The sequence below is a fragment of the Haliotis asinina genome, chromosome 5 (assembly GCF_037392515.1).
Source record: "Haliotis asinina isolate JCU_RB_2024 chromosome 5, JCU_Hal_asi_v2, whole genome shotgun sequence".
Lineage (NCBI taxonomy): Eukaryota > Metazoa > Mollusca > Gastropoda > Lepetellida > Haliotidae > Haliotis > Haliotis asinina.
This window is the reverse complement of record NC_090284.1, coordinates 56,208,101-56,222,307: the sequence shown is the minus strand read 5'-3', so window position 1 is coordinate 56,222,307 and position 14,207 is coordinate 56,208,101. Positions and strand designations below refer to the sequence as shown.

The 14,207-nt window shown below is 37.9% G+C and overlaps 1 protein-coding gene across 1 annotated transcript in view; it reads left to right on the top strand.

The window, feature by feature from the left end:
- The window catches only part of LOC137284868 (heparan-alpha-glucosaminide N-acetyltransferase-like), a 28,099-nt gene extending 16,118 nt beyond the window's left edge, over window positions 1–11,981 (top strand). Inside the window, exons 9-16 of the mRNA XM_067816891.1 lie at window positions 212–324; window positions 817–938; window positions 2,427–2,553; window positions 3,278–3,364; window positions 4,857–4,931; window positions 5,085–5,155; window positions 5,753–5,865; window positions 8,373–11,981. Of these exons, the coding sequence (XP_067672992.1) occupies window positions 212–324; window positions 817–938; window positions 2,427–2,553; window positions 3,278–3,364; window positions 4,857–4,931; window positions 5,085–5,155; window positions 5,753–5,865; window positions 8,373–8,548 (884 nt within the window). The 3' untranslated portion in view covers window positions 8,549–11,981. The remainder of the gene's footprint in view (window positions 1–211; window positions 325–816; window positions 939–2,426; window positions 2,554–3,277; window positions 3,365–4,856; window positions 4,932–5,084; window positions 5,156–5,752; window positions 5,866–8,372) is intronic.
- Window positions 11,982–14,207: the final 2,226 nt, after the last annotated feature.

Below are 14,207 nucleotides of genomic sequence, written 5' to 3'. Positions count from 1 at the left end.
CTTTAGTGAAAATATAATTATAGTTTTAATAGAAACATATAACTCCATTTATTGATCCCAGTGATGAGGAGAAATGGATTTGCCTCCTAAGTGGCTTTAGTATTGCAGAAAGGGCTGGGTGGATGAGAACTTACTAATGTCCAGGAACTCTGAGACGGGCTAGCTAGGCAGGTGCGCTGTGACTGATGGTGTTCTGTGTTTGTTGTCCCAGGTGTGGAGATTTCCGAAATCAGAATACCAGGAGTGTTACAAAGGTTTGCTGGCACCTACCTCATTGTAGCAACAATACACATGTTTTTTGCTAAAACAACAGATGAACATCAGGTAAGCTTTGAATGATCTCATACAAGGCATAGCTTTTCAGAAAGAATTGGGTAACTGATCTTATGAACTAAAAGTATTGCCATAGAAAAGTACAATTTGTGAAGCAGTATTTTTTGTCTGTTACTCTCCTGCTGACCACAAACTGTGGAGGAAGCTTAATTATTGTACATAAATTATCACTTTAAAAAAATATTTTACTATGATAGTATAGAGGATTTAGAAAATTCAGAAAGCACAAATATTCCCTTGAGAGCAGTTTGTTTGGGTTAAATGCCTAAATGCTCAGAAACAACATGGTGTATCAAGTATCCACAACTCATTGTAATCACAACTGCCCATTATCGTTTGTTATCAAAGAAACAGAAGTCAGACAAGTTATGCTAAAGGCTTTTGTGCAAGAGTTCTGAATTGCAGAAAACAGTAGTTAAGATTAATTTTAAATATGGCTGCCACAGCAACCAAATTGGAAATGTGGGTATGTTATGTTGGCAGCACTGCTGGTGGTCCCCAGTTCGAGACATCCTGGACTACTGGCCGGAGTGGATCATACACCTCATCCTGGTCGCTGTGTGGCTATCCATCACCTTTGCCCTGCCAGTCCCCGGATGTCCAAAGTGAGTTGGATGATGGTGTACTTAGGATAGGTTTGTGGAGCCAACACTTTCACCAACTTTGTGCATGTGTATTTATACTGAAGGAAACAGATAAGGGAACACCATTATACCCCAGTGTTCCCATTTTATCACCCAAAGTGTAACACAAAGTTTGATAGAAACACAGACAAGAAGAACAGAAGTTTCAAGTGTTCCCTTATTTGTATACATCAGTATATTTTCACTCACCAAGGTTGTTTAGAGTTATTAAATGCAAACATTGCTGTAAATGTTGGGAGATGGCACAAGTTATTGATATGGTTAGCTACAGCTATCCTGCACAACAATGCCATTTGTGATACCACTGAATCAGATACGACATAAAGCATGACTCTCATGTGATTGCACGTTGTGTAATGAGAGTATAGCGATGGCCTAATAAACCATTTATTACAACTTGTGGGTCTCAGCATGATGACGGTTAAGACAGTTTATGACCAGATGCTGGACAAAGCTCAGTGTTCATACTTTACACAGTCTCGACATGACGGAAGAGATTATGAAAATTCAAGCACATAAGTTGTCAAGACGCATTCATGGATCTGTTGACTCATTCAAGGCCAGCTCTGACAGGTGAAGGTGCGGGGTAGAATAGACTTTCAGCAACCCATGCTTGCCATAAAAGGCCACTGTGCTTGTCGTAAGAGGTGACCAACAGGATTGGGTGGTCAGACTCGGTGACTTGGTTGACATGTCATTGCTTCCAATTTGTGCAGATCAATGCTCCTGCTGTTGATCACTGGATTGTCTGGTCCAGACTCGATTATTTACAGGGCGCCGTCATATGGCTGGAATATTGCTGAGTGCAGTGTAAAACTCACTCACTCACTCACTCAAGGCCAGCTCTGGATGGTCATGGCGCTCAGTGAAGCTTTCACTACACCTAATGATGGCAAGTTCCTTGGGTTTCAGTCAGAAGACAAAACTGATGAACTAATGACATGCAGCAAAGAATGTCTTCATCACATAAATAAGTGAAACAATTCTAAATTAAAAAAAATAAAAAGTGAGAAAAGTATCCCCATCACCAGCCCTGAAACAGTATACGTGTACAGCACAATCAGCAGTCATCTACCTGATCTGGAAGCCTGGGTGATGATGAACTGATTGATGATGCAGAGACATCCCATGTACAGATGTGGAACAAGATAGTAACTATGACATCGAACCAAGAAACCAATGCATAACTCCAACCTCTAGGATTTTAACATGTGCTAGTATCGTTTACTTGGATCAGCTGAAGCTTCATGATATATGGAATAACTATACTGTACCAGAGAAGTAAGTGATGATGAATGATTTGGGGGATATAGTTTTGTAGTGAAGAAACAGCACACAATTTTTTAAAAGTGTCCTGGAAAATATCCATGATCCATAACTTCCTTGCACATATATGTCATATTTCTAATTTTCACCCGTTTGTTTCATGGGCACATGGATATTTTTCAGGGGCTACCTGGGTCCAGGTGGGTTACACGAAGGAGGGAAGTATGAAAACTGTACGGGAGGTGCATCTGGCTACATTGACCGCCTCATCTTTGGAAACGCCCACATATATCACAACCCTACAGCCAAGGTGAGCTCTGGTCACAAGGAATGTGCATGCACCAGCAGGCTCAGTATCCCATGCTTGTCAGAAGAGGCATCTAATGGGAATGGATGGTCAGGCTTGCTAACTTGGTTGTCTCATGTCAACATGTCCAACTGCATAGATTGATGCTCATGATGTTGATCACTGGATTGTCTGGTCCAGAATCAATTATTTTCAGACTGCCATGTAGATGGAATTTTGCTGAGTTAGTTGTTGAGAAATCGGCTCAGTCTGATGAGCACTGGATTCATAATACCTAACTTTAAGGATGAACATTGGGTCAGGAAGTTGTGACAAACTGGACAAGGAAATGTTAGATTCTTTCTTAAAACAACGAGCATGAATTGAATTTCAGTTATGTATATAAATGCTCATTGTGTTAATCAATCTGGTCCAGAACTGATTTTATAGAGGCTGTCTTCACACTCATACAGTCTGCTGGTTGGTGTAGTAGAATGGTTAAAGAGATGTCCAGATAATGACGAGAGTTCTACTGACAACATGAGTTAGCGGGAAGCTAATGTTTAGTCTGGCCTGCCATGATATTACTGAAAGCACTAATGAACATACTCTTCAAACAATCCTTACAATCCATCCACCTACTTGTCTGGTCCTGACATAACTTGTTGTGAACCACAGTGGAGTCAGTATAGTATTGTCGGATGCAATGTGAAGACTGTGCCTCAGTGTCAGTCTCTAATGTTTGCAGGCTATATACAAGACATCCATGCCTTATGACCCAGAAGGGCTGCTGGGGACCTTGACCTCCTGTTTCATGTGTTTCCTAGGACTCCAGGTATGGCCGACACTATAGACACCATTGGTCAGATTGGTCTTTGACCGTTTTCCATGAAGACGAATAATTATGACTTTATTTTGGACCTAGCATGTTCCAGATTATTACAGTCATACCTCGCCTTAACACGGGTCTTGGGGTCCACAGATGACGTCCACGTTATAGTATCTATTACATAATGTGGAACAAAGGCCAAGTAAATTTGCATTTTACATGGACATAACAAAGGTGCTATTTCGTGTATTGCAGTCAGTCAAAACTAAATCGGATCATTGAAGGTGAAGATAAACAAACATTGAAATTGAAAACATATATGTATGGGAAACTTGCAGTAAAAAATCACTGGACATGATAATTTAATTGTTGTTCCTGTAATGCTACCTGTTATTTAAATAAGCCGGAAATAGCAATCAGCTGTGCACAGATGTTTTCGTCCAATGTACTGTTGGTTCAGCTAAGAACGATCCCATAGTGTTACATCAAAGACTTTCTATTCCATTATCAGAATATTTTATATATTAAGCACTTATTGTAACAGATATGTTATTTATTGCTATCGGATTAGTATATAATGCATGCTTTCTGCAAACATCTTTAACATAACAATGAACACAGGCCATTACCTGTCTGGATACATTTTACATAGGAGAGAGTCTAACAAGTCACCGCTAACTTTCCATGGTACATGCAGATTTGATTGTAGAAAAACAAGATGTTGGCCATTTATTCGTTAAATGTTACTTCAGTGAGACTGTAATCTGTTCGTGGTTGATAAGATTATGAAGCCATTGGTGCTATCGTGGTAGGCGCGAAAAACGGACCCTCACGAATTGTGGTAAGCAGAAGTTGTACGCATATGGAATGAGGTAACACCATTCTTTCGTGGTGTCTCCATTGTTTCTGTCAACAGTTTTAATGAATAAAAATGTGATTGAATTTAATAAAATGTGTTTTGTGACACCGGGTAACTGTTCTCGGATAACTGTTTACCCGTCCTATAGCATGGTGTGTTGCACACAGCAAACATTGTAAGTACTCAACTGATGGCACGTCTTGTCTTTAATAAGTTACTACGCTATTTCACTATTGGTATGGTTATTATTGAGAAAACCCTGCATGTTTTAAGAATCTGAAAACAATGGATATGTACAATAAACACTGTCAGTTGCCATCCGCTCTGTATTTCACTGTTTACGTTTTTTACCATAGCACAACAGCGGACTTCTTGATGAACTGTTTTCGATTTCTTGAAGAGGTGTGATTGCAGTTCAACTTTGTTTTTATGGGAGCCACGGATTACCCCATGGTTAACCCAATCCACGGTATTGCGAAGCGTGTTATTGCGTGGGATGACTGTATGTAAATGTACATGTGTTTGATGATGATGATGATGATGATGATGGCGGCGACAACGACGACATCTACTTTCATGACATTAATGATATGACATTTTTTTAACATACTGACTTCACTGATATGTGACTCTTTCCAGGCTGGAAAAATTTTGTTTCAACAAAAAGACTGGGTCCAACGATGTAAAAGATTTCTCATTTGGGGCATAGTATTGGTAAGTTGTTGAGTTCTTTCTTGTGTTTAAATAAGATGCTTTTTACATCTTTGATGGAATCATTGCAAAAGTAAAGATTTAACATATTTTTCATGTCTCAGAAATAAATATTTCTGCATGATCATGACCGTATTGTCTTTTTTAACTTTTCAGGGGATCATTGCTGCTATATTAAGTAAAGGCACCAAAGATAATGGTTATATTCCAGTATGCAAGAATTTATGGTGAGCAGTCATTTATGATGCAGCTTCAGAGCAACATAAATATGATGGTGTTGGTAGATAATGTGTTTTAGAGAAATGAAATATGTTTAATTTAATGTCTCAATATTTGTATCTATTCCAATTGCCCACTGTATAGACAACACAAGCCAAATACTGTGGATACCAAAAGTGTGGTGAAGACAATGACTAGAGTTATCTCCCTTCACTTCTTTCACAACTGGCACTAAATCTGAGAATAGTAAATACTGTAGACATTATACTTTATGCTCAGTCTTAGTGCTTAAACCTTCAGAATGAGGTCCCATGCCCCACTGATCGTTCGTTCTCTATACATACAACCTATTAAATATGGGATGGAACATATCACTGGCAACAAGTAAAACAAGTGGAATGAGGTTATTAGGCTTGTTGAGTCGAAGACACATGTCATCATGGCCCGATTTGATATTACTTGTGTATGTCAGTCTCGGGGTTGTCTACTCATAACTTGATTATTTATATAGTTATTATTTGTATAGTCATATGGCAGGAGTATTCATTTTTGTGACACTAAACTATCGATAAATGACCAATCTTTGTGTACAAACCTATTTTCAGGTCTTTGTCGTTTGTGCTGGCACTGTCAAGCTTTGCCTTCATCTTGTTCATGCTGTGCTACCTGCTGATTGATGTATGGAGGGTCTGGAGTGGAGCGCCGTTCTGCTACCCAGGTGAGATGCTTGTCGGGATGTGGGGAACTACCTGGTCCTTGTATCAGCAGGTGTTTCAGTAGCCGGTATTGTGTGCTTGAACTGTTTCACAAACACGCTCTTGCACCGAGATTGTAATAACTGCCTCCTTTGAACCTTTATGGTTACCAAGGTTTGTTTAGGACTTTTGGGGGTAACCTTCGATGGAATGGAATAATTTATGTTAGACTTTGGTTTAAATAAGTTGAAATTTGAAAAACGATTGTAGTTAGGAATTGAACTATATGGGCTCAAGCACCTGTCCAATCATTAAGAACTATGAGCCACTGAAAATGCCCATAGCATTCATTAACACAGTGCTGGCTGATACATTTTAAAAGCTTTGTTAGTGCTTTATAGTGCTGGTGGCGGTGGCTATAAAGTGGTTCAGTTGTGAAGATGTCTCTCTTGTAAGGTTGACAGTTTGAAGAAAGATTATGTTCTATCTGGCTTACAATAGTGTAGTGTCTGATGTCTGCCATTAAGATGTTATAAAGTTGTAGTTAAGGGTCCCGTTTCACAAAACAATAGCAGTGCTATGACTGTCGTAAGTCTTCAAGTATGACCTGCAACACCTTAGTGCTACTATCACTTTGTGTCGTCAGATAGTTACATCTAACAGTATTAAAATAAGGACTTAAAGACATACAAGTTTTAGATCCTATTGTTATTTTTACCAAATTTGCACATGAAAAAATTAAATGAAAATCCTCACAATTTAGTACATGCCTTGTCATCAATGTGAGCCTAAAAATAAGGGTGAATATTCTCTATCAGTGCTCATTTCTAGTTACTCAAGCCCAAATAATTTGTGCGCACAGTACTTCTGGTTTATAGTGCAACTACGTCTTCACATCAGAGTATTTATTCACTCTAGAATACATTCACTTTGGATCCATTAAGTTTGTTTAATAATGTATCATTGGCTGTTGCACATTAATCACTCACTCACTCCTACTAACTGTCTTTTTGTAGTATAATGACACAGATCCAGAAATAGTAGAAATCAACATGATCTGTCTGTCCATATCATACAAGCCTGCCTCTCTGTATCAGGAGGTTAAATGATTCTTCCAGTTCTGGGATTTAGTGCCTTTTAATCTTCTCACCTTCCATGGCAAAGTAACTGTAGTATTGGATGTAGTCATTTTGATCATGTGTTAATTATCTCTGGATCTGTCAGTAGTTGCTTTTTCTGTTGTTTAACAGGCATGAATTCCATTTTCTATTATGTGTGCCATGACGTGTTTTCGTCATGTTTCCCTGTCGCGGTGGCTGTGCCGGACAGCCATAGCTGGGCGTTGTTCATGGATCTGTGGGGACCCTCCATCTGGTGTTTTGTTGCATACAGACTGCATGTAATGAAGCTCTACATCGCTGTGTAACAGTGTGTGGAGTCTGTGTGTTGTCATGGTGAAGGTACTGCTTCCTGTTTTCAGTTTGAGTTTCTTGAAAAGTAAACTCTTATTTAGGCCAGACCAATTTTATTTGTTGTTTTGGTCCTCAGTCTGAAAGCAGGAGGGGGAAAAAAATTAAAAATAAAATCTCCTGTCAAAATAATATTCCATTTATGAAGTGTATTGGGACCAAAATACAATCTGAAAAGGTTGTCCTTGTAAGTTTAAATGTTTTCCCATTGAAAACAATAGGAGCAGGGATTTTTGGAGGGGGGGTATTCTTGAAAAAATGTAACTGGTGTATCAGTAAAACAAGAAATAGAATTGGTCTGGCCTTCGTTATAATTTTGTGGAAATTAAACATTTTGAAATAATAAGGAAAGCCAGATTTATGGATGTCAAATTCTTTATTGTGGATAACACAATGTTTCAAAACATATGCTTGCTCCTAAATCAGGTGATGAAGGGTTCATAAATCTGGCTTTTCTTGTGCTCTCCTCTTCTAAATGCCCTTCAAAGATTTGAGATAATAATTCATTAAATCTTTTGCCCCATATCCTTGGTGCAGTGTATTTTTATGGGTTTTTATGTCAGTAATATAGATATTATATGGATTTGTTTCATAGCCTGGGCCTAGATTTTCGAAGCTGTCTTAGCGCTAAGTTAGTCGTAAGTGCCATACATTAACATTACCTTAAGACTATGTCAGCTCTAAGAGAGCTTCGTAAATCTGGGCATGGACACATTATTACTATTCTTGTACTAATATTTACTAACACTGCTAACACTCTGTCATTGTTTAAGAAGATGTAAGATCTGTTCTTGTACTATGCCTATAGACTACACAACCCACTGTTTTTTAATTCATGTGCCTGTCTATCATGCTATTTGTGTATAAGGATTGATGTTACTTTTAACTATATTTAACACCATTTGAATACATGTAACATACTCTGAGATGCACAAATATTGATTTGACTTGTCTTCAATAACAGATTGCACAAAGCAATTTGTCTTTTTTAAATATTAAACTCAGTGCTTCAATTTCACATTGCAGATATTTATTAAGGAGTGCAATAACATTTGTTTCAGGACTGAACCCGATTGTTTTGTATTTTGGACATGAAGTGTTCTCTGGCCGCAGCCCTGTTTATTTCCACGTTGTTCGAACTCATGCAGCACAACTTGCAATGAGTGTTTGGGGTACTTTCTTCTGGTTCCTCGTTTCCATGTATCTGTATGCAAAGGACATCATCATCACTGTCTGATCATCTGTTGCTGTGAAGATTGAACAGACATGAAGTAGAAGCAAAATGTCAATGAAATGTCCCATATTTCTCTGGCCATATATTCTCTATCAAAGTGTAGTTTTCACTCTTGCCCATACAAACTTGCCTCAAGAAGAAGGAAATGGACAAGAAGTGGATGTAAAGGGAAGTGAAATGGAATGAAATGTGTCTATACTTAAGTAGACATCAGTCATGTTCAAGTCAAATTAAGGATGTACTTGCCTCCATAAGCTAGGCATGAACTGTCTACTTACGGGACCCATCATGACTCGGACACAACATATGGGTACATCAGTCTTACACATTTAAGCATCCCCTTAAACAATTTCATCATCCCCTTAAACAATTTCAGCATCCCCTTAAACAATTTCAGCTTCCCGTTTAACAATTTCAGCATCCCCTTAAACAATTTCAGCATCCCCTTAAACAATTTCAGCATCCCCAATTACATATTTCCAAATCACAGAGAGCTTTGCTTTGTATGAAACTATTGTTTTGGGTTGATGATAATCTTACATTATGGTATTTTTTTGGTAATAATTTCATTTGTAGTCTCATTTTTATTGCTGATGTTTGATGACAGCATATTTTGCATTGATGACACAGGATGCATGCTGATCGTTATCATTATTTGCTTTGCATGAGCATTATCTATTACATTTATCACATATTTTGTAAGTAATACTTGATTTTACTGGATTGTTATCATTACCTTTTCACACAAATCTCAAGCACATGAACTGTGTTTTCAGTCTGTAATCATATTTGTAATCATTATTCACCTTGAACATAGTCACAGCAAACAGACAATGTTCTGTGTAGGGAACATGAGATCTATATCCCATTTTCATAATAATGACTCAAAAACAAGACTTGTACACAAAAAAGTAGAACCAACACAAGACTGGGTGAGTAATACTCTCTAGTGAGTGAGTGAGTGAGTTTAGTTTTACGCCACACTCAGCAATATTCCAGCTATATGGCAGTGGTCTGTAATAATCGAATCTGCACCAGACGAACCAGTGATCAACAGCATGAGCATTGATCTATGCAATTGAGATATCATCACATGCATCAGCCAAGTCAGCGTGTCTGACCACCCAATCCCGTTTGTCACCCCTTACAACAAGCATGGGTTACTGAAGATTAATTCTAATCCGGATCTTCATGGGTTAATACTCTGCAACTGTAAATGCTAATAACATGCATTTTGTTTACTTTTACCGTTCTGTATAACATTTCATGTGGCATTTAAGCAGACAGCCAACCTTGAGATTCTTTAGCGCAGTATTGCAGTACAGATTGCTACAGCACATAGTTATTTTCTGTAATATGATATCCAATGATATTATTTAAAGTAGACTGAAAGAAAGCACGTACTTTTCTATATATTAAGTATTTTACTAAGGATCAGGTATCATACAGATATTCTTTTGTATGTGAAAATTGTTTTTAAGAAAAGAATTTTTTTTAGATTGTGTAAACTTAAATCTTCCACCATGTCAGATAGTGGAGTCACAGACTTGAAAGTAGAGGTACACGTAGTCTCTTATTTAAAAGGATCAGGGTATAGCATGTTGAGTGAGTGAGTGAGTGAGTGAGTGAGTGAGTGAGTGAGTGAGTGAGTGAGTGAGTGAGTGAGTGAGTGAGTGAGTGAGTGAGTGAGTGAGTGAGTGAGTGAGTGAGTGAGTGATGGTTTTTATGCTTGTAGCAGTGTTCCAGTTGTATTGTTGTAGTGGATGCCAGAAATAGGCCTCACACTTTGTACACATGCATGTTAGGTACTTTGGGATACACACTGGCCCAAGCCAATGTTTCGTAAGGAGCTATCACCTTGTATGTCTGCTTGTCATCAGGAGTTCATTCTATGTTGTCTTTCATCATGCTGCCGGGATTATGTCCTCAGTGATTGTTAATTAACATTTGGAAGAAAAGGACAGCTATTTTCATTTGTTATTATACAAACTGTATACTCCATTGTACTGTTTTGTACAAAACTCAGTATTTGTAATGTTCCATCAAAAATATCTTTGTCTGAATAAGGTATTTGTAATAAGCATCATATTAACTGCCTTATTTTTACTTCATGTTAGAGAATTTGTATTGAGTACATTGGTAGTCAGTAAGGTCTGACTGGTATAATCCAAGGGAGTAAGCATAATGAGAATAAGGATGGACTAGTTTATTCAAGTGAGTAGGGATGGACTAGTATAATGGGAGTAAGGATGAACTGGTACAATGTGAATAAAGATGGACTTTAACTAAGGTAGAGATTAAAGATGGACAAGTACATTCCATTGGAGTAAGGATGGACTAGTAAGTGCAAGGTTGTAAGAGTTGACTAGTATAATCCAAGGGAGTAAGGATGGACTAGTAAGTGCAAGGTTGTAAGAGTTGACTAGTATAATCCAAGGGAGTAAGGATGGACTAGTAAGTGCAAGTTTGTAAGAGTTAACTAGTATAATCCAAGGGAGTAAGGATGGACTAGTAAAAGCAAGGTTGTAAGAGTTGACTAGTATAATCCAAGGGAGTAAGGATGGACTAGTACACTGGTGGAAGGCAAGGATGGTCTTCTACTCTGGCTTAGCAGAGCTGAAATTCCTGTCAGCTAGAATATACTGGTCATGTGATCGCATATTTCATATTCTGCTCTTATCATTCTTTGTTTCTTGGGGTCATACTAGCATGGTGCTTCTTGCTGATTTAGTAGTGCTGAAATATTTTGACTTAACACTCATTAAATTCCCTACTTACTCAAGCTTCTTTTTGAAATATAAACAAATTGTCCACCTGACCAACTGATGATCCTACATATTCCCATACATAATGGTCACAGACAAATATCAATTAATCAGAGAGGCCAACAGAAAAGTATTCATGAGTAAGACTCCATAGTTATTAGTTTGTTTTTCAACACCACTCCCCAATATTCCAGCTATATGGTGGCGGTCTGTAAATAATCAAGTCTGAACCAGGCAACCCAGTGATCAGTATCATGAGCATCAATCGGTGCATTGGGATATGATGACACTGCCAGACCACCCAATCCCATTAGTCACCTCTTAAGACAAGCATTGGTTGGTGGAGACCAATGACATAACTAGAAGTCAGACTGCATACATACTTTTAGGAAGGGTTGAAGGGTTAGATGTAGCCACGGATGCAATATTCATCACTTTTAATGCATTGTGATACCACTGTTATGAGAGTGGGATTAATATATTCTTTCAGGATATGTTATGTCTGTGTATGTGCCAAAGTTTTGTTTTGAGTTTGTAAAATCATTTCGTACCTGTATATGTTTTCATTGCAGTATTTCATATCAATAAGCAAACTTTTCTTACTTTCCTTGTCCATGTTGGAACTTGTAAATATATACCAGAAAAAGTGCTATAAAAATATCATCATTTTATGTTTGTGTGTTGTTTATCCTTGATAAAAAGTGGTAATGTATGAATAGTGCATAGCAACTTGATTTTCAACAGTGTGGAAATTAATGGTCAATAATGTGAAAGAGTGAATATTGTTTTACGCTGGTTTTAGCAATATTCCAGGAATATCGGGGGACACCAGAAATGGGCGTCACACATTGTACTAATGTGGGGTACAACCTTGGCCTTCGGTGTGATGAGCAACAGGGCTGAGTGTCGGCATATTTAGTTTATTGCACTATATTGCGATTCATATTCCAGTATTTTTATACGTATTGCAGTATACTGGGACCTTGAGTGTTTGACATTGACACAAATTGTGAATGTCAATCCTATTTTCTACATTATAAGTCTATAAACATATAAGTTATGGTTCTGATAACAGAAATCTTAAAATTTGGTTGCAATCTTATGGATTCTATTTCCTTCTTTATGCAACTGATAATATTACAGTACAAAGTTTTGTCACTGAATAACGAAGGAAAACATCTGTTGTGAATGAAAGTTTGTGTAAATTTTGATTTAAACCGTAGAGATAATCACAAATATTTCATGCATGTTCTTTACCCAATACATTTGTATACCGGTTCTCGGAAAATACATATTACAATATGTATCGTTTGAAAAGCGTATTGTGATATACCAGTATACCAGTAATACCATGTAGCCTTAATGATCAAATGCTTTACCGACCAGGCTACCCCACTGTCCTTAGACCACTGATAACTAGATCACTCTTTAACTGAAAGAACTTTTGAAAATGGTGACCTGGGCCTGGCTTTGTATCACCCGAACAGACTCTGTGTGGTCTTGTGAATGGAGTGCAGGACCCGAAAGACAAAGGTCTGTGCTTCAATCACCCATGTCCATATCAGAAGATATTATACAACCTCTTATTTCCCTGCCAGGGAAACTGCAAGGTACCAGATGCTAAGGTTACCGTAACTCCTATGCTTCAACTTTGACTTAACACTAGGGCTGGAATGGTAGCCCGGATACCCATGACAGGTGGGTAATGCTTTGGCCCCTTATGATGATGTAACAAAAGATTAAATAGTGTAATATGTCACTCTTTCATTATTAATAGGTTGTATTGTCTTTGAAGATTTTGGCATAATTTACAATCATTTCTTTTGTATACAATGCATGGTTAAGCTATTGAAAAATTAGAAATTTTTGGGTTACAGCTGAAGAATATATTGCAATTTCTTGCAAATTTGGAATTAACATAATGGGTATCTGGGTAGGGTTGGGTGATAGGGGTGGGGAACCCGGTTTTCGAAAAATTGGATCTGTCCCAGCCCTACTTAGTGCTAAGGATGTTTTGTGCATGGTCTTCACTGGGCAAGCATTATAAACAATCACCTTCTGGACTACTACAGAGGAGAACATGTGCAAGCATGCGCACACACATACACACAGACATATATACACATACACAATGGATGCTCTGGGTCTCAAATAATGCTTACTCTCTGAATGTTTATTCTGTAATTCAGAACCAGAGGAAAATCAAGACTTGCCTCACTAGACTTCTGTATCAGAGAAGCAGATGGTCCAGGTTCGGTGAAACAGCCTATGTGTCAAATAAGGAAGGATATAGAAATTTGTCTGTGTGATTGAAAACTATGCATGCTGGGAACAAGATCCAGGAGGTACCTGTCCTGAAATGTCCATACAAAGCATTTCAAATGGTGACTGGGTCAGGGCAACCTAACCGGAAATAGATCTGTAAAACATCTAGTCAGTGCGATTGAGTTCTAAAAAGAATCAATACAAACACAACCTTCTTTAAACCACCCTGTCGTTAGCTAACTGGTGAGATCACATGATTGTATGCAGATTGGGTATGCAAATTGTGACCTTGTCTCCGGTTGTGGTTCACTACCACATGAACTGGGTGGCTGGGAGCACACAGACAAAATAAACAGCACGGCTGTTTAAGATCCAGTCTCTGGGAAGTTAATAAGGTGCCTTTAGTGACTAAATCAAAGACATTGTTTATATACATATAAGTGATTAAATGAAAGACACTGTTAATATACATATACCCATATACAGATAATACAGATATAAGGCACATATTGTAGACATTTCACAAAATATCGCGCATAGAAATCTAACATAGTTAATCATTCATCGACGTAATTCACGTTACTGCGATGAAATTTACGTTACTTAAACATCAAGTGCGAAAACTACCTAAA